Here is a 25,686-nt window from a genome sequence, read left to right as displayed (position 1 = left end):
GATAGCATTTCTATCAACATTTTCTGAAACAGCCTTCCCTGGAAAGGAGTTTGAAAAATTCCAGGGGTGCCTAGGCGGCTCAGGTGGTTAAGCATCCTACTTGGGCTCGCGGTTTGTGGGTTCGAGCCCCGCGTCGGGCTCTGGGCTGACGGCTCAGGGCCTGGAGCCTGCTTCGGATTCTGTGTCTCCCTCTCTCTCTCTACCCCCTTCTCCACTTGTGCTCTCTCTCTCCCTCTGTCTCAAAAATAAACAAACATTTAAAAAAAAAAAAAAAGAAAAATTCTGCTACAAACTGACAGTGATCATATTTTTTGGTAAGGATTTCGAATTTGAAAGATCACAAATCAGCAATTTCAGCAGTATCGATACACCGGCTTGCACACCTCCCATCAAAAATCCCAAGAAGAAAGGCTATTTCTCTGTGTTAGCATTAGGTGTAGACATGTTGCTTCATTTCCGTTGAGCTTTATTGTTGGATGCCAGATCTTCCAGTGATAAACATTAAAAAAAATTTAAAAAAGAAATGTATTTATTTTTGAGAGAGAGAGAGAGAGTGACAGAGTGTGAGCAGGGGAGGGGCAGACAGAGAGGGAGACCCCGAATCCGAAACAGGCTCCAGGCTCTGAGCTGTCAGCACAGGGCCCGCTGTGGGGCTCGAACTCCGGAATGGCAAGATGGTGGCCTAGGCCAAAGTCGGACGCTTAAGCGACTGGGCCACCCGGGCGCCCCTGATAAAAGAAATTTCTAATTGAATTTCATATCTTTACTTTTAAACTTGGTGTGGCACATGATATCAATCGGCATTCCCAGTGAAGGAACAGAAAGTGAAGCTTCATCGCTAAACACATAACAAGAAATTGCCTGAGCGTGTACATAATTCATCCTACTTCATGAGTTATGGGCATATCCTCCATCATCCAAAATCTTGGAAATTATGGTTTCATAATAACTTAATCACAGAGTATAGATCACCACAGTTAAAAGATAGAAAGTGAATGCATCATTTAGTATTCGAGGCCAAGTTTGGCTAGAGAATGATTTCAAATGTTTTAATTGATATCTGCAATGTATTTTTGTTCGATTAGGGTTTTAAATGAGAGCCAAGAGCATGGGGACCTTTAAATAGCCTATTCATTTTAAGACTGCAGTGGATGATTTTAAACCAATTAATTATAAGCATTATAAGTAAATGAGTTATTAGCATTCATGAATTCTCTAACAGCCAATTTGTTCCTGTTCCCAAACCCTACAAGTGCCTATTTTATAATTTCTTGGAGATGTAACCATAGGAGCTAAGTGGTTGCCAACATAAACCTTTACAATTAATGAGGGTAAGTTTTCACCTTTTCGAATCATTTTGAAATGTGTACAAAACCCAGGTAATGTACCTCAAGGCCTACAGTTTTCTTCAAAGTTAAAAAGTTGTCTCACAGCTCTCCACTCCTTAGGGTTCATTTATTTAAGAAGCATTTTAGGGGCGCCTGGGTGGCTCAGTCGGCTAATCATCCGACTTCGGCTCAGGTCATGATCTCACGGTTTGTGGGTTCCAGCCCCGCACTGGGCTCTGTGCTGACAGCTCAGAGCCTGGAGCCTGTTTCAGATTCTGTGTCTCCCTCTCTCTCTCTCTGTCTCAAAAAGAAATAAACATTAAAAAAAAAATCATAAGAAAGAAACCAAGGGGCACCTGGGTGGTTCAGTTGGTTAAGTGTCTGACTGTTGATCTTGGCTCAGGTCATGATCTCATGGTTCGTGAGTTCCAGCCCCGTGTCAGGCTCTGTGCTGACAACTCAGACCTGGAGCCTGCCTCAGATTCTGTGTCTCCCTCTCTCTCTGACCCTTTCCCACTCACACTACGTCTCTCTCCCTCTCTCTCTCAAGAATAAACACTAAAGGGGCGCCTGGGTGGCGCAGTCGGTTAAGCGTCCGACTTCAGCCAGGTCACGATCTCGCGGTCCGTGAGTTCGAGCCCCGCGTCGGGCTCTGGGCTGATGGCTCAGAGCCTGGAGCCTGCTTCCGATTCTGTGTCTCCCTCTCTCTCTGCCCCTCCCCCATTCATGCTCTGTCTCTCTCTGTCCCAAAAATAGATTTAAAAAAAAAAAACTTTAAAAAAAAAAAAGAATAAACACTAAAAAAATTTTTTTTAAATAAACCAAGTTGTTTCCTTATAAAAATATTTTTTTGCATAACCTTCTTTTTGCCTACCACCTCTTACTCCATAAAAGGCTATGAACACTGCAAATAAAACAGCTTTGATCTACAGTCCTGGTGATGTATGGAAATTTATAAAATGGGTTAAGGCTTTGATCAAGAAAGCTCACTATATCTCCCCTCCATTTGCAAATGGCCTTAGAGGAGAATTCTATTCCTATCTCCCTTTCTCCCCTCCACAAACCCCAACAATTCCTCTCCCTTGACAGATCTATATCTGTAGCTACATCTATATCTATAATCTATCTCAAGCGAGGAGTATGGTGTCGACTTGGGTATTGAAGCAAAAAAGGCAAGTGGAAGAGGCAGAAAAAGAAAGGGAGTAAGTCTTGTGTCTTTTCAGAGTTAGGGAGTTGAATGATACCCATCAGTAGAACCTGAGAATCTTTTCTAACCACGGTTATTACTTGAAAGACATGACTCCAGGGGCGCCTGGGTGGCTCAGCTGGTTAAGCGTCTGACTTCAGGTCAGGTCACAATCCCACGGTTCGTGAGTTCAAGCCCCGTGCACAGCTCTGCCTGGACAGCCCAGAGCCTGCAGGGGATTCTCGCTTTCCCTCTCTCTCTCTCTCTCTCTCTCTCTGCCCCTCCCCCACTTGCACTCGCTCTCAAAAATAAACAAACATTAAAAAAAAAAAGACACGATTCCATAATCTCCATGATTTAACTGGGTCAGTCACAGCAACAGGTTGGTTGTCAATATGACGACTTTAATTGCATCGACAATACTTGTCCATAAAAAGGACCAGTTATCCAAAACACAGACTCAATCCTGCTGCTGTATTTCTGCCATATAAGCACAGTTTGAGTGCTTCTCTAAATCTCGGCAGTGAACTACAGGGCTTTTAGAGGCCAGAGGCAATACACTGGCATAATGGACTTTGTTAGTTCTTCCCGTGTCGGCAGGGAAGAGTTAATTCACATCATGGACCTTATCTTTACTGTAACTGAATGCACACATTTTGAATCACTTTTTGCCTTGACTCTCCTTATAACGTAAGAGATATGCTTGAAAACGATAAAAGGAAACCACATAAAATCCAAGGGTTACAAAGGAGAATAAAGAACCACATTTTATATGACTTGAAGCTATATGTTTATCAAAGTTCCATTTAACGGGACACCTTTTGTCTTCTGAAATACTTTTCTCATTTGCTAAATGCTATTGTCCTTCTGCCTCCGCTGCGGAAACTGGTTTTATGAATCAAGGGAGGGAGATGCCTAAATTTTTTTTTTTTTTTTTTGAGACAGAGAAAGGGTTCAAGTGAGTCCGAGGACGGAGGGAGAGAGAGAGGGAAACAGAAGATTGCTCACTTGAAGTGGGGCTCGGGCTCACCCGATGCGGGACCCAAGCTCACCCACTGTGAGTCTTGAACCCACGAACCGTGAGATCATGACCTGAGCAGAAGTCAGACGCTTAACCGACCGAGCCACCCAGGCGCCCGTCTAAATATGCTTTAGTAGTTGCTTTTTCCTCCGAAACTGCGTTCCTCTCTGCCCGTTGACTTTGATACTGGTTCAGAGAGTCCCGTAGTGTTGCCCCTTCTATCGATTTAATCAATACATGGGCTTAGTGAACTTAAAATTTGTTTAACGTTTATTTATTGTTGAGAGAGAGAGCAAGTGTGAGCAGCGGAGGGGTAGGCAGGGGGGAGGGACAGAGGATCTGAAGCGGGCTCTGTGCTGCCAGCGGCGAGCCTCATGTGGGGCTTGAACCCACAAACTGTGGCATCGTGACCTGAGCCGAAGTCGGACGCTTAACCGACTGAGCCACCCAGGTGCCCCGTGAACTTTTCTTTAAAGGTCAAACTGACCTAATCTTTAGCTGAGACATAAGACTCTGATAAGGTCAGCACCGTTCTGTGATCTAGGGCACCCGTGCAGAAGTGAGATTAGCATCCTGGCAGAAGCTGAAACTTTTGTTTTGTTTTTTTTAGGTAACGCTCCCGAGAGCAGGTGAACCCAATACGCGCAGAAGGCTTTCACATCATCCTTTAAAATGAGCCAGGAAACATCTCCCCAAGTGTGGAGAAGTCACCTAAGTTTACCATTTTGTCATACAGGGGCACACCCCGAATGGCAGACTACTTGACTACTTATCGTGCTAAATGCAAGCCCCCATCAGAAGTCACAATCAGGCCTCCAGGGCTGTGCCTTGCAGCAAAGGGCTTGTATACACAATTGAGCCATTTTTATTCTCAGTTGAGCCCACCCTCCCTAAAGAGACTAAAAACAAAAAACAAAAAACAAAAGCAAAACACACACACACACACACACACAAAACCAAAACCAAAAAAAAACAAGGCACTAAGTAAATACTCAGATGAATGGTCTCTGAGAAAGGAGGGGGATATAGGCAGAGAGGAAAGTCAACAAATTCTGAGCCTTAGTCGAACACCTGATGAATGATGAAGAATAGATTGATTCTAATTATCTCAAACTGTTCCAGGTCTTTTTATTCGAATAGGTTCTTATATTAGGGCATTTCTAGATTGGCAGAAATTATTGGAGCTGGTAGAAAGTTTCCGAGTAACCCAAGCGAGGTTTTGCCTATTTTAACATCTTAAAGAACGATGCCACAGTTAATGAACCAATACTGATACGTTATGATTAAAGTTTATACCTGGGTGCCTGGGTGGCTCAGTCGTTCAAGCGTCTAGACTTCAGCTCAGGTCATGATCTCACGGTCCCTGAGTTCAAGCCCCGTGTCGGGCTCTGTGCTGACAGCTCGGAGCCTGGAGCCTGCTTCGGATTCTGTCTCCCTCTCAAGATCTGCCCCTCCCTCGTTCACGTTCTGTCTCTCTCAAAGATATATAAACATAAAAAAAAAAATTAAAAAACAAAAGCTTCTACTTCACACAGACTTCCTTAGTTTTTACCTGTGTTTTTTTTTTTTTTTTTCTCTTCCAGATTCCACCGGGATGCCACATTGCACTTAGTCGTTATGTCTCTTTGGGCTCTCTTGGCTGTGGCGATTTGCTCCGACTTTCCTCGTTCTTGAAGACCTTGACGCTTTCGAAGAGTGCTGGTCACGCGTTTTGTCAAAGTCCCTCAACTGGTGTTTTCCATGATTAGACTGATGCTGTGGGTTTTATGGCAAAAGACCGCAGCTAAACCAATCTGGTGGCTTCGTATCAAGGGTACATGCCCTCCACGTGTTTCTATCACCGATACTATTAACCTTGACCACCTGGCGAGGTAGTGTTGTCAGGATTCTCCATTGTAAATTTACTATTTCCCCCGTTTCTTCCATATACTCAGCTCTTTGAAGGGACGTCACTCCACACAACCTCCTCTATGTTCCATCTCCTTGAAAGCAGACTCTCTACATAAATCTTCTGCAAGGGAGGGTTGTCTATTCTCCAACCCCCACCCCCCCACCCCCCCCAGCCATTTATTTCTTCAGTCGGTCCTTTATTTCTATTAGCGGGAACTCGCAGATATTTATTTTTAGAAGTTGTGTCATCATCCAATACGACCTTATTTTGTCGCACAGATGTTCCAGCTTTGGCCACTGCGAGCTCTTTCGGTTGGCTTCTCCGTCCCCCTGACATATCCCCATTCTTGTGTTTTGTTTTGTTGGGGGCCCTACCTTAGTGACTGGCACTAGAAAATGCTCGGGAACTAAAACGAGGCTATTTCCTGCCCCATTCCTGGAATCGGTCATTTCTCTGAGATTTCTTAGTTCCCTTTATGGGAGAATGGTATTAGAAACAAAGACCTGTGGGCTAGGCATCTTAGTAGTTGCTGCTGGCGTGGCATTTATCGGAGGCCCTCTCAGGTGAGAGAGCACGGAAAGCCGCTTATGTACGCTAACCCACGTACATCTACGTATCGAGAAATATTTCTACATGAATTTGTCTTTACCTGTATTAAAGCAGATACGAGTTTTTACCGATGTCTCCAACGCTCATCCATTACCACGTGGATCCTTCTAGCTCCCTTCCCCTGCTGACCTGTGACCTCACCGTCCTACCACCTGCCGTCCATGTAGCTCATTGCTTATTTCCCGGATTCAGGTGTAGCAGTTTCAAACCGGTTAACCCTCGCCTCCACGGGAAGTATCTTTCTCGAGTACGGCGTTTCTGTACAGGTTCTTCTGAGGTCATTCTTAGAGCCCGCTTTTTGCCGGCGTAATTGAGCTCAGTGTATTCTTCTGCCCCTTCAGGGAGGTCGTTTCGTGCCTTTTCAATACAGTTACGATCTTCTGTTACATTCTATATTTCCTTCCGAGATCCCCTAACTTCCTACCAGACTTACAAAAACTTGTGTGCACCGAGGTTGATTTACTCTTCATACTGTCAAGTTTCCTGGGACTTGACAAATGCACCGGGTCGTGTATCCACCATTGCAGTTATCATATGGAATATGCTCAGTGCCCTAAAAACAAACAAACAAACAAAAACAAAAACAAAAAGCAAACACCCTCCTCCTCACCTGCTTGGTACCCTCTCCCAAACCACTGGCGATCACCAATTATGTTTACGGTCTCTCTAGGTTTACCTTTTCCAAAAAAAAATGTCATATGAATGGAATTACAAAGTATACAGCCTTTTCAGACTGCTTGCTATCATTCGAGAGGATCTGTTTAAGATTCATCTATGGCTTGAGACTTTTTTTTTTTAAGTAAATCTATCCCACCGTATGGATGTACCCTAGCTTGTTCATTCATTTGTCGGCTGAAGGACATCTTGGTCGCTTTTAGTTTTGGGGGACTATTAATAAAGCTGCTATGAACATGGGTGTGCAGGTGTCGTGTGAGCGAGTTTTCAAATTAGTTGAGTATCTGGGAGTATGATCGCAGATTGTATGGTAAAACTATGTTAGGGTTTTTTTTTAATGTTTTTATTTATTTTAATTTCAAAAATTTTTAATTTTATTTTTTGGCGGGGGGAGAGAGAGGGCGCAGGGAAGAATAGCAAAGAGAGAGAGAGAGAAAGAGAGAGAGAGAGAGAGAGAGAGAGAGACAGAGACAGACAGAGAATCTCAAGCGGGCTCCATGCTTAGCACGGAGCCCAACACAGGGCTCGATCCCACGACCCTGGGATCACGACCTGAGCCAAAATCAAGAGTTGGAAGCTCAACCGACTGAGCCACCCAGGCGCCCCACTGTGCTCAGCTTTATAAGGAAATTCCAAACTGTCTTGCGAAGTGGCTGGACCGTTTTTGCACGCCCACCACCAATGAACGGATGAGTCCTTGTTGTTCCGCCTCCTCGCCAGAAATTGGTATTCTCAGGTTTCGTTTTTGTATTTGCTTTCCCATTCTGATGTGCGTGTGCAATGTCTCCTTGAACCCACCTCACTGGGCAAATTGTTTTCTATCCCCTCCTTGCAGGAAATCAACCTATACTGCTGATCTTTCAAAAAAACTTGTTTTAATGTTTATTTATTTTTTGACAGAGAGAGAGCCTGCGAGTGGGGAGGGGCAGAGAGAGACACACACACACACACACACACACACACACACACACACAGAATCCAAAGCAGGCTCCAGGCTCTGAGCTGTCAGCATAGAGCCCGATGTGGGGCTCGAACCCACAAGCCTCAAGATCATGACCTGAGCTGAAGTGGGACGCTTAACCAACTGAGCCACCCAGGGGCCCCTAGTTTTGCATTTTTAATTTCTACAACTGTACATTTAAAAAATCAAATCTGAACGAACTAGTCAACTTTTTCCTAATAAGATAATTCTATTAGATTTTTATTAGTAGTAAGTGTTATTCAGCCGCTGATTTTTTTTTTTAAATAAACGTTTACTCATTTTTGACAGAGAGAGAGAGGGAGAACATGAGTGGGGGAGGGGCAGAGAGAGGGGGACAGAGGATCCCAAGCAGGCTCTGCGCTGACACGCTGACATGCTGACAGAAGCCAGCCAGATGCAGGGCTCAAACTCATGTACCGCGAGGTCATGACCTGAGCCCGAGTCGGACACTCAACCAACTGAGCCACCCAGGAGCCCTGATGCCTCACCAATTTTAAATTTTATGTTCTCAAATAAGTTACTTTACACCTCTAAGATCAGTTCCTCACCTGTGAAAGCAGGATAATATTACCATCTTCTTGTTTAAGTTGTGCGACTCAAATATCATAATGTATGTGAAGTTCCTGATAAAGGAAGCACTCAAAATACGGTGCTATTGTGGGGCGCCTGCGTGGCTCAGTCGGTTGAGTGTCCGACTTCGGCTCGGGCCATGATCTCGTGGTCCATGAGTGCGAGCCCCGTGTCGGGCTCTGTGCTGACAGCTCGGGGCCTGGAGCCCGCTTCGGATTCTGGGTCTCCCTCTCTCTCTGCCCCTCCCCCGCTCACACCCAAAATAAATAAATAAAATAAATAAAACATAAAAAAAAACATAAAAAAAATTAAAAAATAAAACAAGATGGTACTGTTACTGTTGTAACAGCAGCAGCTGTGACTCAGGCACAACATGCCTCAGCAGGGAGGTCAATTTAAATTTTTTGTTTTTTTAAGTACACTCCACACCCAACACGGGGCTTGAATTCATGACCCCGAGGTGAAGAGGTGCATGCTCGGGCCACCTGGGGGGCTCAGTCAGTTAAGCGTCCGACTCTTGATTTCGGCTCAGGTCTTGATCTCACGATGGTGGGACTGAGCCCCACATCTGGCTCCACACTGAGCATGGAGACTGGTTAAGATTCTTTCTCCCTCTCTCTCTGCCCCTCCCCTGCTCACACAGGCACTTTCTCCCTCTCTCTCAAAATGAACGAGTAAACATTAAAAAAAAAAAAAAAAGAGTTGCACACTCTACCGACTGAGCCAGCCTGGTACCCCAGGTATGTCAATGTAATCCAAGAAGTTTTAACTTTTCTTTACTTACATACACTCTACATCACAGAACGGTGTTCTAGCCATTTCTGTCGGCCACCGTGATCCTACCTTTAGTGGGGTTGTGGCATCCGAGGCGGCCGTGTAATTCTGCTCTGTTCCCATTCATCACGGCTCAGAAGAGGACAACCTTCTGCCACTCAGGAGCACCTTTGAAGCCCATTCCACGAAATAACAAAACCAAGCTGACGCAGGAGTGGGCACAAGCAAGCCATCTGAAGGTCCAAATACAGGGGCGCCTGGGTGGCTCAGTCAGTTGAGCGTCCGACTTCGGCTCAGGTCATGATCTCGTGGTCTGGGAGTTCGAGCCCCGCATCGGGCTCTGGGCTGACAGCTCGGAGCCTGGAGCCTGCTTCGGATTCTGTGTCTCCCTCTCTCTCTGCCCCTCCCCTGCTCACGCTCTGTCTCTCTCTCTCTCTCTCTCTCTCTCTCTCTCTCTCTCAATAAATAAATGTAAAAAAAAACACTAAAAAAAAGGAAGGTCCAGATATAGAATCTCATTATACAAATAGAAACCAGGGGCGCCTGTGTGGCTCAGCCGGTTGAGCGTCCAAATTCAACTCAGGTCACAATCTCACAGCTCCTGAGTTCGAGCCCTGCATTAGGCTTGCTGGCTGTCAGCACGGAGCCTGCTTGGGATCTTCTGTCCTCTCTTCCTTTCTGCCCATCCATCGCCAGCTCATGCTCTCTCTCAAAAATGAATAAACATTAAAAAAAAAAATGGGGAAACCAGAGGACGGATGAAGCAGCCCACTTCTTTCAACGATCCAGGTGAAAAACTGGAGACAGTAAGTACTGCATTCTAAGTCCGCTCCACCCATTATGCCTTCGGTGATTTCCACAGCATAAGCCCTTTCGGTTTCTGTTGGAAAGACAAATGGTCCTTGGTGTTCAGTGACACCTGAATGAAATCCTATCTAGAACACGGATGCAAACGGAGGAAGAATGCAGAGAGTTCCAGGCTGTGTTGTTTCGTTTTGCATTTGGTTGAGAGCAGATTCACGGCGAACGTGGGTGACGTCTTCCAAGTAGTGACGGCTGATAACTTAGAAGGGATGTGGCAGTGACGAGAGGTTCCGGATGTACCTCCGGGACCAAGGCTGTAGAGACTGTTTCATAGAATAGAGGATGTCACAGTTGGAAACAGTCTTCGCAGCTAATCCAACCTTCTCAATTTGCAGCGAGGAAACTAGGCCTTTATTAGGGAACTGCCTTGCTCCAACTCAAATACCCAAACATGTCCGAGACCCCAAATCTCAAATTAACTCACAGAAAATACAGCATGTATATTGTTGTTATGAATAACATGGGAGAAACGTGTGAGAAAAAAAATCCCTGAGCCTCATGTTTCCAAGAAGAATATATATATATAAAAAAATAAAAGTATTATATATAGGAGTCAAAAAATTAATAATCTGTTTCATTCACAAATCAGCGAGTTCTAGAAACATAACCTGCTTAGGTGACACGTAAATACTGGCCCTGTCTTTTCGGTATGTTTCACATAAATTCACTTGAAATGCTTTAGTTCACAATTTTTATTCATTTGCAGATTTAAAATCAGTTATGACTTCTAAATGAATATGAAAGAGCTTTGTAAACTATACGGTAGCACATTAAAGTAGGGTATTGGTAAGAGCAATATTTTTGCACATTGGGTTTTTTTCCCTACTTTTCAATCCATATCATATTCTCTGTTTTTAAGTTTATTGTAAGCGAAAGAGTACACGCGTGCACCTGCTCATGCATGAAGGAGTGGGGGAGGAGCAGAGAGAGAGAGAGAGAGGGAGAGAATCCCAAGCAGGCAGAGCCTAATGTGGGCTTTGAGCTCACAGGGAGATCATGACCTCAGCCGAAACCAAGAGTCGGACGCTTCACCCACTGAGCCACCCCAGCGCCCCGATCCACTATTGCGATTCTTACAATTACTTTTTGCCGTTCTCTGCATTAAATAAAGAAAACGATTTGTGAGAGTCACGGAATCTGCTGGGTGGAAGTCTGAGCCAGTGTCAATACGTTTAGACCCTGATCATAATTTTTTGTCATCAGGCTATTTTTTTTTTTTTTTTTTTTTTTACTTATTTTCTCTTTTACCCCCCGGGCAAGGATAGTTGATGTACCATATACATTGGTCTAGGGTGTCTTCCCTTCCCCGTATCATTACTCCAAAAAAGGAAGGGAAGGCTAGGCAAGCATCTGGGTCCCCGTATCTCTGGATATCTTGGTTCCATCTGTAGAGTCTCAACCCCATTTTCGAAGTAGTAGGGATTCACTCAGATTCCTACAGGCACCAGGGGTCAGTGTAACTGGAGTTGAAATCCCCTATAATCGCTCCCCTCTCTCAGCACTGTTTTGCCTGCTTGGCAGCAAAAATACCCATCTGAAAAGCACGGCCAGGCATGGTTTACAGACACGAAGGGTCTCCATCCTTTCCAGGTGTCAAAAGCAGTGTTAAAAACTTTACCGCACACTAAAACTTCATTGTGCAGAGAAAGTGTAACTGACTTCTTTTTATCTAGAACTCATGTGGCCGCCTTCTTGGGTGGGGGTTCGCGTTAATGCCCAATCCACTTTATACCTCAGTCTGACCTAGAATTAAGCAGTCTCTTTAGAAAATGTTTACATGCTCTTGGTGAGACAGCTTAGTTTTGTTTTTTTTTTTTTAATTTTTGTAATCTTTATTTATTTTTGAGAGAGAGAGAGAGAGAGAGAGACAGAGACAGAGAGAGAACGTGAGCAGGGGAGGGGCAGAGAGAGAGGGAGACACAGAATCAGAAACAGGCTCGAGGCTCTGAGCTGTCGGCACAGAGCCCGACGCGGGGCTCGAACTCACAGACCGTGAGATCGTGACCCGAGCCGAAGTCGGACGCTTAACCGACAGAGCCACCCAGGTGCCCCGAGACAGGTTAGTTTCTAAGACAGCTCCCCTCCTCCCTGCTTCTCTCCCAGGCTGCAGGTAGTTTTATGGGGAGGAAGGATACGGCCTACGTAGCGTCATGGCAGAGGGGACGTAGGGACCCTTGCGTGTGGGTCCTTGCTCTCCTCCGCTATCTATGCTGATACCCCTCGCCCACCTGATCGCGCATTACTGTGCTGTCACTCAGAGCCCAGGATGTGACTAGCGTAACTGATGATCCCCATCGCTCTCTCTCCCTTGGCTTTTTCAGAGCGGGTACCATTCTCGATAAAGTCAAAGTCACCTCAGTTCGCACTAGCCGTTTACTCATCATTTCCTGCACATCCTCCATTGAGCCAACTAGCCCCATGGTCCAGACCCAGCCTGTTCTGCTGGGTCACCTTTTCCTGCTTTGCAGCGTCCACAGGCAGTGCCACTGACTCTCAATCTACTGTCTGAGCCAGTCAAAAATAAGGTACCTCAGTAAAGCCAAACCCGAGGAGTTTAGATCCGCACAGCTAAGCTGATAACGGCAGTACCCCAGGTTGATGCAGGGACGACCTGAGAGGATTTACCCTCTGGAGTCCTGAGTGGGGAATCAGGAAGGAGAGAAGGCCCTCTGCCCTCAGGGTTACCCTCACTATTGTAAGACACTAATTGGGACTCACAATTTGCTTGTTATTTGTTCAGTAAACACTACCGGTCTCCTCGTCATGGTCCCCTGGGGCCAGCAGAATGCAGATCATTCTTTCTCCTTCCTGCAGGCACATCCCTCCCATGGATACGACTCAGTGCCAGCCCGGCCTTCAGGCACTGAAGGAGGAAGAGAGGGCTTCTACAGGACAGCTGCTTGGATCGCAAGGCTTCTGTGCCTGTACGACCAGATTTTTCTTTTAATTTGTTTAACTGTTTTCTTTTTTCACGCTGGCATTCAAAACAGGGCTAGCTAGGGGCGCCTGGGTGGCTCAGTCGGCTGAGTGCCTGACTCTTGATTTTGGCTCAGGTCAGGATCTCCCAGTTCGTGGGTTTGAGCCCCAGGTCGGGCTCCGCACTGACAGCGCAGAATCCTGCTTGGGATTCCCTCTCTCTCTCTTCCTCTTTCCCTGTTCCTCTCCCGCTTGTGCTCTCTCTGTCCCTCTCTCTCTCAAAAATAAATAAGTAAACTTAAAAAAAGTTTTACAAAAAGGCCTAAACGGGGGGGGGGGGGGTGGATATGAAGGAGGGCACTTGGGTTGAGCGCTGGGTGTTATATGTAAGTGACGAATCACTAAATTCCACTTCTGAGCCAATATTGCACCGTATGTTACCTAACTAGAATTTAAAGAAAAATTTGAAAAAAAAGAAATGAACACTATTGCTGATTTTGAGGTGAACGTACATATTTAGAAACACATAAACGTTAAAGAAAGAGAGCACTAAGTATATAACTTACAAGACACTAAGGAAAAACATTTACCGGCTATGAAGAATGCAGTAAAAGGTTAGAGGCAGTAGAGAAAAAGTCGGGTTACACAGAAGGCAGAGAAAGAGATAGAAGTCATTCAAGTAAATAAGTCACTGCAAAAAAATGTCAAGTAACCTCAATCACCAATTAAAAGACACCCGAATGTTGATTTTTAAAGATACAGCTAAATAATTCTATAAAACATAAACTTAGGTACACGAACACGGGAATGTTGACGATAAAAGATTAGGCAGAATACCCCAGGGGAAGAAAACCAACTTAAAAATACGCGGATAGTCGAGTTTCCGGCTTTTGAGTCGATAAAATTGTTGCCGTGAAGGCCAAACATACGTACCGGTAGCACAGATCACGTAAAACAGAATTTAGGGGGAAAGAGTGACATGACAGCACGATGGAAAAACATTTAGCCTCGCCGGGATGAGACGAAATTCTCAAACCGAGGTGGACGCCATCGTCTACCCTCAAATATGGAAGAAAAGAACCTGACGGAATCTCACGTATAGACGGACAAATCTAACATGATAAAAATTTCTCTAACAAATCTGTTTCCCTAATTGATAGGTTAAGTGAACAGGGCAAGGTTTTGCAAGGTTTGATCAACCTAATCAACAAATTGGTTTCAAAGACGTCTGTTTGTAGGCAGCTCCCTCTAGCAAGTAGAGAATCTACATCCTTCTGGAGCATGAGGCAACGTTTATGTCAAAGTAAAACAATCATCCAGGTCGCAAAGCAAGTCTGAAAACTGAAACAAAAACAAAAACAAAACCAAAAAGCGACCATATAGACTATGTGCCCTTATTCTACTGTAATTAGCTTAAAAATAAAACCACAAGGGGCGCCTGGGTGGCTCGGTAGGTGGAGCAACCGAAACACGATTTCGGCTCAGGTCATGATCGCCCGGGTCGTGGGTTCAAGCCCCGTGCCAGGCTCTGTGCTGACCGTGTGGAGCCTGACCGGGAATCTCCCTCTCTCTCTGCCCCTCCCTTGCTTGCTGTCTCAAAATAAATAAGGAAACTTAAAAACAATGAAATCAGAAACACACTGTGTAAGGATAGGGTTCCCTTGGGGTGGGTCTCTGACAGAGCTCTGCTTCTCCCTGGGGACGTTCAGAAGTCTGCCGCTGACCCCTGACCGAGGTGGGAAGAAAATGTACTTGCTAGCGACTTAGAATGGGAACACGGTCACCTTTGGACGGGCAAGAGATGAACATCCTCCTTGGCATTGCTTCGGTAGCGTTTCCGTGACCCTCTGTGTCACGCGCCCCCTGCGGATCCTTGTAAGTACTTGGAGCAGCTGAGGTGGGGGCTCTGTACCGGGAAAGGCACCAGTTAACGATTTTCGATTTTCGATAGAGAAGACTGCGAGGGCGGGAAAAGGGGGTGGCTCTCCTAATGCTAAAACAGGGAAGGCAGAAGTCGAGATCCGTTTCAAGTCAGAGAGGTGAGGTACAGCTAGTGTGTCCAACTGCCCCTTCCTCGTCTACTTCACCCCTCCCGACAACCGCAAACACTGGGACGCCCTTAATTGTCCAGATCTACAAAGACAAGCTTAATTCTGCATACAGACGCCCCCGCTGCAGTATCAGGGGATGTTTGAGAACAGGAGAAACGGGCACCCGGGGGGCTCGGTCGGGTGAGCGGCCGACTTCGGCTCGGGTCACGATCTCGGGGGGGCCTGAGTTTGAGCCCCACGTCGGGCTCGCTGCTGTCAGCCCCATCAGCGCAGAGCCCGCTTGGGATCCTCTGTCCTCTCTCTGCCCCTCCCCCGCCTGCGCTCGCCCCAAAATAAATAAATATTTTAAAGAGCCGGAGAGATAGGGAGCGAGAAAAATTATCTGACGTATACAATTTTTTTTGTCCTCTTGTCCTCCTCCTCCTCCTCTCTCTAAATGGAAAGGAAGAACGGTTTGCAGAACAAAATATGCAAGCAAATGCGATATTCGTTTAGATGGCAATTCACCACGCGATTTTGTGAACTTCTGCTGAATTATTTCTACAAGCTTCCTTCTACAAGGGTGGAATGACAGGCATTTTGTCACAGCTATTTGTTGGTGTGCCACGCATCCCTCTTGTAAGAGTGCGCACGCAGAATTTAACCACTTGGGCTCTCGGACACTTTAGGAAATGAGCCAACGGTGCCCCATTAAAGATGAAAATGTCCAACTACCAGTTAACCAATTGAGGGAGTTCTATACTCTTTTAATTTTTTTTAACGTTTATTTATTTTTGACCGAGAGAGATAGGGGGCCAGCAGGGGAGGGGCAGAGAGAGCGGGAGACACAGGCTCTGACACAGGCTCCAGGCTCCGAGCCGTCCGCACAGAGCCCGACGCGGGGCTCGAACTCATGAACCGCGAGATCATGACCTGGGCTGAAGTCGGACGCTTAACCGACGGAGCCACCCGGCCTCCCCGGGAGTTCTAGAATCTTTAATCACTGTATGGAAAATAAATCTTACTGTTCTGGATACAGAAAAAGATGGAGTCGTAAAAATAGAACTATACTGCGTTCGCGTGTGAAGGCTCTCAGTCTACACCCATCTCAACCCGGATTCCCCCGTCTATCGCTTCTCACCTTCATTCCACATCTGTATCTCTTTGTGCCTCTGAGCTGCGTCGCGTGGAGGCCGCCCTCAAACGGCGAGTGCGCATTTGCAGAGGGCTCACCAGGTCTGGAAGGGATCCAGGTACTGGGGAGAAAGAGAAGAGCACAGAGAGAAGATGGCATGTGGCCCTGGGAATCTTGGATTGTTGGCTACGAAAGACAGGCTGACACTCAAGACGGTCCAGTTCCTAGATGCGAGGGTTTTGAGCAAAAGGTATAAATGGATCCACGTTGGAGATGCAGGAAGATCCCGAACTCACCTCCTCCCACAGACACAGCGAATCTACATTTATATCTGCAACAGCTTCCTCTGGAAGAAGCCTAGGAACTCGCTGAGTGACTCCTACACAGCGGGCAAATGAGGGGGCGGGGGGGGGGGGGGGAACATACCATTGCAGCAGGAACGTGAAGTTGAGACATCATCTCGCCATAAACACCACTCCTGGCTTGGCAGCCGCGATCCAGAAGGAATGGAAAACTCGGCGCTTTCTCCTGAGGAGCGGAGGGTTTGAACCCCGCATCGGGCGCCCCGACGCTGAAAAACTGCACCTCAGGAACAACCCCCAAACACACCTGGCTTTGCAAACCAACAAGGCTTGCGTTCACAAAACCCACAAGGCTACAGCAAGCTAAGACCGGCTCTTAAAGGGCACACGTGCCCAGACTCACCTGTCCCCGGGCCCAGGACAAAGAGAGCCAATCCAGAGGGGCCAGAGTTTTATGGGAAAGAGGTTCATTGGCTAATCTTTATGCTTTAATTTTTTTAAGTTTATTTATTTCTTCTGAGAGAGAGTGTGTGAGCAGCGGAGGGGCAGAGAGAGAGAGAGAGAGAGAGAAAGAGAGAGAGAATCCCAAACAGGCTCCCCACTGACGTCACCGAGCCCGGCACAGGGCTTGAACTCACAAACCGTGAGATCATGACCTGAGTTGAGATCGAGAGTCGGGACGCTTGACTGACTGACCACCCCGGTGCCCCAGGTTCATCTGCTAATCTTAAAGTGTGGGCCTGAGGGGCAGGCCTCTGCTTTACCCGATCTGGGGGCCTGTTGGCATCCTCTGCAGGGACAGAGGCTGGAGGGTGCCACGTTTGTGCTCTCCCCCTGCCGCGCTCTGGAATGTCAGCGTCTCCCGGAGGGTGGCTTTTCCTCAGGTCTGGTGACCCGGGTTTTGCAGCTGCCACTCCGGGCATGTCCTCTGATCACTTGGCCATGGCGGCTGAGGGGACGGGGCTAACGTTCCTGGGTCCTATGGAACCGGAACCATCAGACGGAGGATTCTTGGCAGGCCACCGCCCCCCGGGGCACTGCACACAGAGCTGACTGAAACACACCCCCGGTCTTTCTGTGCCAGAGGCCTCTTGGCCCATCCGAGAGCGCCGGCCTCGGTGGCAGGCCTCAGATTTGGCATCCAGTTAGAGGTCTCTGGAGGTGCTCTCAGGAAAACAGGCCGGTGGATGCCACCTTCGGGTTGCCCCTCTACCTTGCTGCAGTCGTCAGTATCTCAGAACAACCCCCTTACCCCGTTAACAGAGTTAATATCACCCCACGTAAATTAAACCGGGGCCCTCAAGGATTTCAACTTGTATATGACCTAGCGAGCGCAAGGGTGATGATGCTAACTACTGCTCCTTTAATATCCCGTTTTGGCCTGGTCTTAAACCCAGAAAGAATGAATGGTGCCTCGCGGTGAGCCCACCACCAACTTCAGGCCCCTACGCCCAATATTATTATAATTACCGATTCTAGGCAATCAGCCACTGGCAACCGTTTTGCTGTTATAGATTGAGATTTGGCAAATATGCTCTGTTCGGTGTCTGTTTCCTTCTTTTACGTTTATCTATTTCGAGAGACACAGAGACAGTGCAAGTGGGGCAGGGGCAGAGAGACAGGGACGGAGAGAGAATCCCAAGCAGGCTCCCGGGCTGCCAGCGCAAACCCCGAGGCGGGGCTCGAACCCACGAACCGTGAGGCGAGATCATGGCCTGAGCCGAAACCAAGAGTCGGACTCTTAACCGGCTGAGCCGCCCACGCACCTGTTCAGTGTCTATTTCAACAGCCTGTGAGCACGGTGGCCTTTCCCCCTGAAAGGACACAATACACCTTTACCAGGCTTCACGAGGGAACTCAGCAGCCTTGGCATTATACACCGTCTTTGCCGGCAGGACCCTAACTGCACCCACCTTTGCCCGGAACACGGAAATGACGTGACGTGGGTGGCATCTTCCCCCAAGGAGACTTGTTGGACACACGGATGAAGGACACAGATATACTCACGACGGAACTCACGGAAAAGGGACGGATCGTTGCCACACACGGTGCAAGGTCCCGGCCGTCTCTTCAATTCCAGAAAAGCCTTCGGGAAACCGAGAGCTGCTCCACTTTTGACGCTGTCAAGAAACGCTGATTAACCCTTTCAGCACCCACAACGTTAACACGAGTCCAACGTCTTCTAGCCCTTTGTGCGTTCTGGAGGCAACATATTCCTCATTTATAATCTTACTTCAACCCCCCGGTGCTGTTAGTTACCAAAGGGCCCACCTGAAATGAAGTCTTCGCCAACACAAAGTTCTAGAATCTGGGGCGCCTGGGTGGCTCAGTCGGTTAAGAGTCCGACTTCGGCTCAGGTCACGATCTTGCGGCCCATGAGTTCGGGCCCTGCGTCGGGCTCTGGGCTGACGGCTCGGGGCCTGGAGCCTGCTTCCGGTTCTGTGTCTCCCTCTCTCTCTGCCCCTCCCCTGCTCATGCTCTGTCTCTCTGTGTCTCAAAAAAAAAAAAATCTAGAATCTGTCCGAAATGAAATAAATCAACAGGCACTGGTGCTAGTGCCCGCGGAGACCCCTTCACCGTAGGGGCTGTACCAGCCTCCTCTTATGCCCCCCGGAATCTCTGAACCACCTATCATAGCCACTCGTTGGCCACGGGCTTCTGATACAATAGACTGTCCCTCCCAGTTCTACACCATTCGCAATTGGAATGGCAATGGTGGCCACGTAGCGTGCTGTCCCGGAATTAGATGCCCTCACAGACTCAGAGTTTACGACGTTATGTACCCGGCTGCACACTATGCCTTCAGTAACGGAAGAGGCACCCCCAAAGTCAGCACGGCTACGGAGACCTCCTTGCTACAGGGAGACAAACCGGGGCCCTCTCTGCAGGTGCACGTGGCCTCTCCCGTCGTCAGTCCCTTGCCAGATGCCATTGTGCTGGAGGACGTCACCTCTCTCCCAGACCCACTGGCCACTTGGAGAGTCCTTAGCATCAGCTGAGTACATAACCATGGGAGTTCGTACACTTTATGGAGGGTCTTGCCACCTTCATGCACAATAGAGTTCAGTGGGGAGGTGTTTTTCATCGTTTCATCAGAAGGTCCCCGATACGGGGGCGCCTGGGTAGCTCAGCCAGTGAAGCGTCTGACTCTCGGTTTCGGCTCAGGTCACGATCTCAGGGTTCGTGAGATTGAGCCCCACGTCAGGCTCTGTGCTGACAGTGTGGAGCCTGCTTGGGTTTCTGTCTCCCTCTCTCTCTGCCCCTCCCCTGCTTACTCTCTCTCTCTCTCCTTCTCCCCCCACCAGAATAATAACGTTCCTTGCAAAGAAAGAGACTCAAGGGTCAGCATAATTGGTCACATGTCAGACGGGCATTGTAGCGTTGGACACCCTGGCCAAAAAATTGCCCCATGTGTACAAGTTTACAAACTCATGGACCACTGCCTACAATTCTTCTCCTTTGGGGTAAAGAATACTGGGGAGCTCTTGCCTCACAGACCCCCAAAATGGAAAACACGTTGTCTCTGCATACAACACAGCCGCAAGACGCTCCTTATGCCCTTTGGAATTCTAGGCATTACTGATAGTGACCAAAGCACTAGTTTTGATTCTCAGAATGCCAAATGTTGAGCTCTTTCTTTTTTTTAAATTGTATTTGAGAGAGAGAGAGAGAGAGAGAGCGCGCACGAACAGGGGATGAACAGAGAGAGAAGGAGAGAGACAAAACTCCAAGTAGGCTCTTCACTGTGGGCATGGAGCCCATGTGGGGCTTGAACTCATGAACCGTGATATCATGACTTCAGCCGAAATCAACAGTTGGACGCTTACCTGACTAGGTTACCCAGGTTCCCCGCCACAATGTCGAGCTCTTGAAGAAGATATACAGTGGAATTTCCACCTTTCCTGTAGGCTCCAGGCAGATGGTGTAATCAGGAGGCAGAATGAGCTTCTGAAACAACTCCTATTTAACTTAAAGAATGTCAGATGGAGCCCATGCGGGTTGTCACCTTTGCCACTGGCATTGATTTATCTCCATTTGTAGCCCCTGGGGACAAACACTCCCTACAACAGTGGCACACAGGTCTCTCAATATACTTTATCGCCTATCAAGGTGGGCACTTCCAAAGTCTATGTTTTTTACAACAACCTCACCCTGTGGCCCTCTTCCTCTTGGTCAAGTAGCTACGTATTTCGTTTCCTAGGGAGGTACTTACCATACTCTCTGGAAGGTTCAAGTCATCATCAAGGTTGAAATCGAGGTCAAGGCCTCAAGGGTCGGTTGTGGAGTAAGGCCTAATCTGGTGCGTATCTCGATACCTTGGGAAAACGAAGAGGGCCTCAAAGAGCCCAGCTGCACGTTCCACTCTCCATCGTGCTCACGTGGATACGGTCTTCTAGCAAACAACCCCCATTAGCACACAGACCAGGCACGGTGCCTGCTGGTGAAGGTTTCGGCAACCCTCCAGCCAGAGAAATTTAGACAAACCAATCCTTTCCTTCCGCAGGAAGCAGGGGGCACCCCATCCTCTTGTAACTACAAGGCCGGCCTTTCCTCGCACCTGCTGGTTCCCTCTGTTCTAGAATGGAACACCTGTGTGGCCCTACATGGCACGTGTCCTCCTCCCCCAGATGGTGAACATATGTGGTTAACAAACTTCTGTCAAACTCACCTGTAAAGTGTCTGTCGTGCTAGACCATCCTGGTGGCCCCAGAGCAGGACTCCCGTCCTCACCGACAGGGTGAAGTAGAGGGGAACACGGCACTGACCACTTGAGGTTCATGGAGCTAGACATGAACTTTTGGAGACATAAATTAAGAACAGAAAGGGGCAAGGGGCACCTGGGTGGCTCAGTCGGTTAAGTGTCCGAGTCTTGGTTTCGGCTCAGGTCATGATCGCACGGTTCCGGACATGGAGCCCCCGCTGTCAGCATGGAGCCTGCTTGGGATTCTCTCTCTCCATCCCTTTGCCCCTGCCCCACTCACACATGTGATAATAAATAAATTTATTTTGAGAGAGAGAGAGAGAGTGCACACAGTGGAGGAGGGGGAGAGGGACAGAGAATCCAAAGCAGGCTCCAGGCTCTGAGCTGTCCGCACAGAGACCGACGTGGGGCTCGAACTCACAAGCCGTGAGATCACGACCTGAGCCGAAGTCGGGAGCTCAACCGACCGAGCCACCCAGGCGCCCCCAAATAAATACGCTTTTAAGAAAAGAACAGAATGGGCAAAGAAAATTCCTGAAAAACAAAAATAACAGAGGGGCTCATCTGACCAGATAATAAAATGTACTAACTATGTAGAGTAAATAAAACTGCTCAGTACCGGCGCAAGCATCAGTGAAACAGAAAAGTGTCCAAAAACAGACCCAACTAATGATGGGACTTTAGTATATGATAAAGAGTATTTTTTCCAGTGACAAAAAGACAAATAGTTCAATAAATGATGTTGGGACAACTGGCTATCTCTTTTGAAAGAAAAAGAGAGAAACCTAGATTCTTAATGCACTCCCCTTCCTTAAAAATAAATGCCAGACCGCTCAAAGATTTATACAGGAAGAATGGATTTGGAAAACGTCTCTTGGAAGAGAACTTGGCGAAAATGTTTTACATCCACGACATAGAGAAAGCCTCCCTACAGCAAGACACAAGGCCCAAATCTTTACCGAAAAATAATGATAAATTTAACGACGTAAGCAATTAACACATTTTCTCAGTAAAAAGCATCCTAGAGAAGTCACCCGATAAATGGCAACTGGAAAATATACTGACGACACGTTTGACATAAAAAGAACTAGGCTTCCGAGGATATAAAGGGCCCTTTCAGGGGCACCCGGGTGGCTCAGTCAGTTAAGCCTTTGACTCTGGATTTCAGCTCAGGTCATGATCTCATGTTCGAGCCCTGCATCTGGCTCCTCGCTGACAGTGCAGAGCCTGCTTGGGATTCTCTCTCTCTCTCTCTGCCCCTCCCCTGCTTGCACACTGTCTCTCTCTCTCAAAAATAAATAAACCTTATTTTATTTATGATAAAGTTTTATTTATTTATTTTTGAAAGAGAGAGAGACAGAGAGACAGAGCACAAGTCGGGGAGACGCAGAGGGAGAGGGCGACACGGAATCCAAAGCAGGCTGCAGGCTCCGAGCCGTCAGCACAGAGCCCGACGCGGGGCTCGAACTCACGGACCGTGAGATGGTGACCTGTGCTGAAGTCGGACACTTAACCCACTGAGCTTCCCAGGCGCCCCTTAAATAAGCTTTTTTAAAAAAAGTGCCGTTCTGAATAAGAAAAAGACGAGCCAATATAAGGGTAAGCAAAGTGTACAAAGAGGCAAACCAGGAAAAAATATTTGTAAGTGATTTGGAAGTACAAAAAGATGCTTCATCTTACCTGTAATTTAAAAAACCTAAATGAAGACAAGGATATAACACTTTTTCTCTTATCACTTTGCTAAAGCTCCAAGTAGCAGGTCACACCTAGAAGAAGAGTCACCTACCTGAAGTAGAGGCAGCCGTGGACTGTGAGACACTCTCGTGTTGTTGGTTGAAGGAGCCACCGACGACATTAGTGTGGGGGCCAATTAAGAACACGTATCGGCATTAAAAAAATTCACATATTATCCGGCCCGTTAACTGTCTTACCGTCAATACTTGAATTCTACCCTGGAGATATTACATGCTAAAATATCTGTACCTCTACGCACGAGGACGTTTAGCACAGGTCAGTTTATAATAGCCAAAGGGTCAAAACACCCTTTGTGCCTTTCCTTCAGGTAAACGTTTAAATAAATTCTGTACGATGATCAGCTGTTCGAAGAATGTGATAGATGCATATGTACCTATAAAAAAGTTCCTGAGATAGACGGTTAAGGGTACAAAGGCAGAATACAGGACAGTGTGACTGCTATGCTCTCATTTGTGTAAAAGAAAAACAGACAGATACGACTTTTAGGTGAAAGTATAATAAATAAGACACTCTTAATAGCGAGCGTCTCCAAGGAAAGGACCTGGATGTCAAGGGCAGTAGGGAGATATCTTTTCCATCATATACCCTTTGCCTCATTAAAAATTTTACTATGTGCCTGTTACTTTTTCAATAGAAGGATATTGTTAATTAAGAAAAAAGAAATCACGGGGCACCTGGGTGGCTCAGTCTGTTGAGCGTCCGACTTCGGCTCGGGGTCGTGATCTCGCGGGCCATGAGTTCGAGCCCCGCATCGGGGCTCACTGCCATCAGACTGTCATCGCAGAACCCGCTTTGGATCCCCTGTCCCCCTCTCTGCCCCTCCTCTGCTTGCGCTGTCCTAAAAATAAATGAAGATTAGAATAAATTAAAAAATAGATATTTTTAAAAATCATGGGGTATCGGGATTGAGAATCACACAGAAAACATTCCTCTTAGCGCTATCTTATCTGAAAAAAAGAAGAAAACAGATTTGCAAGTGTTGTCTTGAAACAGCAAAGGAAGGGTAAGGGTTAAAAGTTTCTGGCACGCATGGGATGGCAAATGGAAATTAATTGGACAAATACCACTATTACTAACCTGAGACTGGTGGGATATCATTGGTAAGTTCTTTGTTCAGTGACCCGCTCTTGTCGTTTTTAACCTTCTTGAGGAATACTGGACAAATATAATTGTACATATTGCAAGCAGACAATGTGATAATTTGATATACGTATACGTTGCGGAATTATTTACTGTTGAAAAGTTTTTATCAGTTTACTCAAGATTTCCATTTTCCAACACTATTTTCTTTCTTCCTGTGTGTGTGTGTGTGTGTGTGTGTGTGCGTGTGTGTGTGCGCATATGGGTGGTATTTTTGGGGTGCATACCAGTGTGTGCGTGTCAATACTTGTTGAGTGTCTGTGATATATGTAACGGGTGTGTGTTTTGTTATGTGTGGTTGTGTGTCCGCGGTGTGAGTGTGGTGTATGTGTGGAATTCTGTGAGTGAAACTCTGTGTGTCATTGCCAACTCTGTTTCCTTTATTATTATTATTATTATTATTATTAGAGACCTTTATTAACAGGTGCTTGCCGTTCGTTAACTTTTGGAAAAAAATCGAGTTGTGAACTCGTTTTATTACACGTTAAAAATGAAGTTCTTAAACATGTCAGCTTGACCAGATAGGAAACCATTTGAAAACCTTGAACAGTGTCTTGAGACAAACCAGGCTTTTTTTTTTTCTTTTTTTAAAAACTGCGTTTGTCACTAACCAAAAACCGACGTCTTTAGGTAAAAATAACAATGCCGATAGTTCTGGTTGTCTGGCCAATGGGCAACAAGCAGGCACTAAAGGGCTGAAGCTCCCATCTTGGGCGCATTTCTTATTGCCGGAACTTCTTCCTCACCTCCTGCTGGGCAACCAAACCGGATGATGGCAGAGCCGGTAAGTGGACACTTACCTCGCGTCGCCCTGCTCGACATCGGGAGTGGACGGACTCTCGGCCGGTGGATCGGCTGCCTTGGCCTCTTTGCTGTCTCGCGGTTTGGGGTTTTCTGGGCGTCTGCATGGGTAACCGAGGTTGCGGCGGGAGGGACGTGGGGGTGGGGGCTGACCTGGGGTCTCATCTCGTCCATCTTCCTTGTCGTCTTCGCCGCCGTCCTCCCTAAACCACCTTTGGCGAGGAGGCCCCGTGCGGGGCGGTGGTCCACCACCCAGGCCACATTGGGCGTCACCGGTCTACCTTGCTCTGCCGCGCCCTGCCGCGCCCTGGTACCTTCCATCACTTCTCCCCGCACAGGATGTTAGAAGGCTGTGGTCCGCATCCACGCGGTCTCCGCACGTATTCAGGGGGGAAGCGTCGCCTGCGGTGGGGCCGGCGCCGTGAGGGTCTGGCCTTCGCGAGCACGCTCCGGTCCCGGGTTCTTTCCCCACGCTCACTGTCCCGGTAATTCTACTGGGAATTGGGTGGAGGACCCCTGCCACGCGGATAGCGTCCGTAACGGTTAGGGTCCCCCGCAGAGTCACCGACCTGCACTGCGGCGGCGCATCTGCCTCTGACATTTGCTGCGTCCACCCCCTCCTCTCCTTCAACATCTGACTCCGCAGTCTGTCCACCTCCTCCACTGCCAAGGGACTTCCTGGGAGTCTTCTTTATGGCAGTCTGGTGTGCAAATACAACTTCCTTGGTGTCATTCCTGGGGATGAAACCATATTCGTTACATTGAAGCATTCTGTTGTTCCCTAATTCTTCGTTGCGATGACCTTCTTGTGCCGGCAGGCGGCGCCCCTGTGAGGCTACCCGGGCGGCAGCTCCCTGTGCTGCCGCCCATATTGTTGGGCTTGGTGCCGCTAGTGGTGGGGAGGGGGGGGTGGGGGGAGGCTGAAGGGGGAAAGCAGGGGCGGGGGGAGGGGGAAAGCAGGGGCGGGGGGAGGGGTAAGGCAGGGGTGGGGGGAGGCGCCGTGGT

The 25,686-nt window shown here is 47.7% G+C and overlaps 1 protein-coding gene and 1 long non-coding RNA gene across 2 annotated transcripts; both read right to left on the bottom strand.

Annotated features, from left to right (window-relative positions):
• Nucleotides 1-14,639: 14,639 nt before the first annotated feature.
• LOC125157095 (uncharacterized) lies at nucleotides 14,640-16,502 on the bottom strand. The gene is made up of 3 exons (XR_007148857.1): nucleotides 16,408-16,502; nucleotides 15,988-16,102; nucleotides 14,640-14,722 (listed from the first exon to the last, which is right to left on the bottom strand). It is a non-coding gene; the product is annotated as an uncharacterized LOC125157095 (long non-coding RNA).
• A 2,354-nt stretch (nucleotides 16,503-18,856) lies between these two features.
• Nucleotides 18,857-25,451, bottom strand: LOC125157043 (Y-box-binding protein 1-like). Its single transcript, XM_047843284.1, is given in 6 exon segments — nucleotides 18,857-19,138; nucleotides 20,953-21,067; nucleotides 24,681-24,939; nucleotides 24,942-25,022; nucleotides 25,025-25,172; nucleotides 25,251-25,451. Coding segments are annotated over 6 exon segments (1,086 nt in total).
• Between the last annotated feature and the right edge of the window lie 235 nt (nucleotides 25,452-25,686).

This window comes from Prionailurus viverrinus, chromosome X, assembly GCF_022837055.1.
Source record: "Prionailurus viverrinus isolate Anna chromosome X, UM_Priviv_1.0, whole genome shotgun sequence".
Taxonomy (NCBI): domain Eukaryota; kingdom Metazoa; phylum Chordata; class Mammalia; order Carnivora; family Felidae; genus Prionailurus; species Prionailurus viverrinus.
The sequence above is the reverse complement of the archived record's forward strand: the minus strand, read 5'-3'. Positions and strand labels throughout refer to the sequence as shown.